Source organism: Egretta garzetta, unplaced genomic scaffold, assembly GCF_000687185.1.
Source record: "Egretta garzetta isolate BGI_Z169 unplaced genomic scaffold, ASM68718v1 scaffold1234, whole genome shotgun sequence".
Classification (NCBI taxonomy): domain Eukaryota; kingdom Metazoa; phylum Chordata; class Aves; order Pelecaniformes; family Ardeidae; genus Egretta; species Egretta garzetta.
The window spans coordinates 13,947-14,495 of NW_009259340.1; the positions used below are offsets into that span (position 1 = coordinate 13,947).

At 66.7% G+C, this 549-nt stretch overlaps 1 protein-coding gene across 1 annotated transcript in view; it reads left to right on the top strand.

Moving 5' to 3' along the window:
• Positions 1–58: 58 nt before the first annotated feature.
• Positions 59–549, top strand: part of LOC104124480 (WD repeat-containing protein 62) — a 13,605-nt gene continuing 13,114 nt past the window's right edge. The window contains exon 1 of the mRNA XM_035892381.1: positions 59–74. Coding sequence (XP_035748274.1) covers positions 59–74 — 16 coding nt within the window. The remainder of the gene's footprint in view (positions 75–549) is intronic.

A 549-nucleotide genomic window follows, 5' to 3' on the forward strand; every position in this document is an offset into this window, starting at 1 on the left:
TTGCCGCAGCCGCGCCGCGTCCTGCAGCGGGAACCTGGGGGGGGGGAGGAGGGAGTTAATGGGGACGCACCCAGGCCCGGCTCAGGCTCACGTTTAAGCACCACCCCAGAACCAGGCTCAGGCCCCAGCCCCGCTCAGGTTCAGGCCCAAGTCCAGGCCTCACTCAAGCCCAGGCCTCACTCCAGAACCAGACCCAGGCCCCACTCAGGTTCAGGCTTAGGCTTAGGCCCAGGCCCTGCTCAGGTTCAGGTTCAGGCTCAGGCCCAATCCCAGGCCTTACTCAAGCCCAGGCCCCTCGCCAGAACCAGGCCCAGGCTTAGACCCAGGCTCAGGCCCAAGCCTAGGCCCCACCCCAGAACCAGGCCCAGGCCCCATTCAGGCTCAGGCTTAGGCTCAGGCCCAGGACCCACCCCAGAACCAGGCTCAGGTTCAGGCCCAAGTCCCACTCCAGACCCAGGCCCAGGCCCCACTCAGGCTTAGTCTCAGGCTCAAACTCAGGCTCAGGCCCCATCCCAGAACCAGAGCCAGGCCCAGGCCCCACCTCAGCAT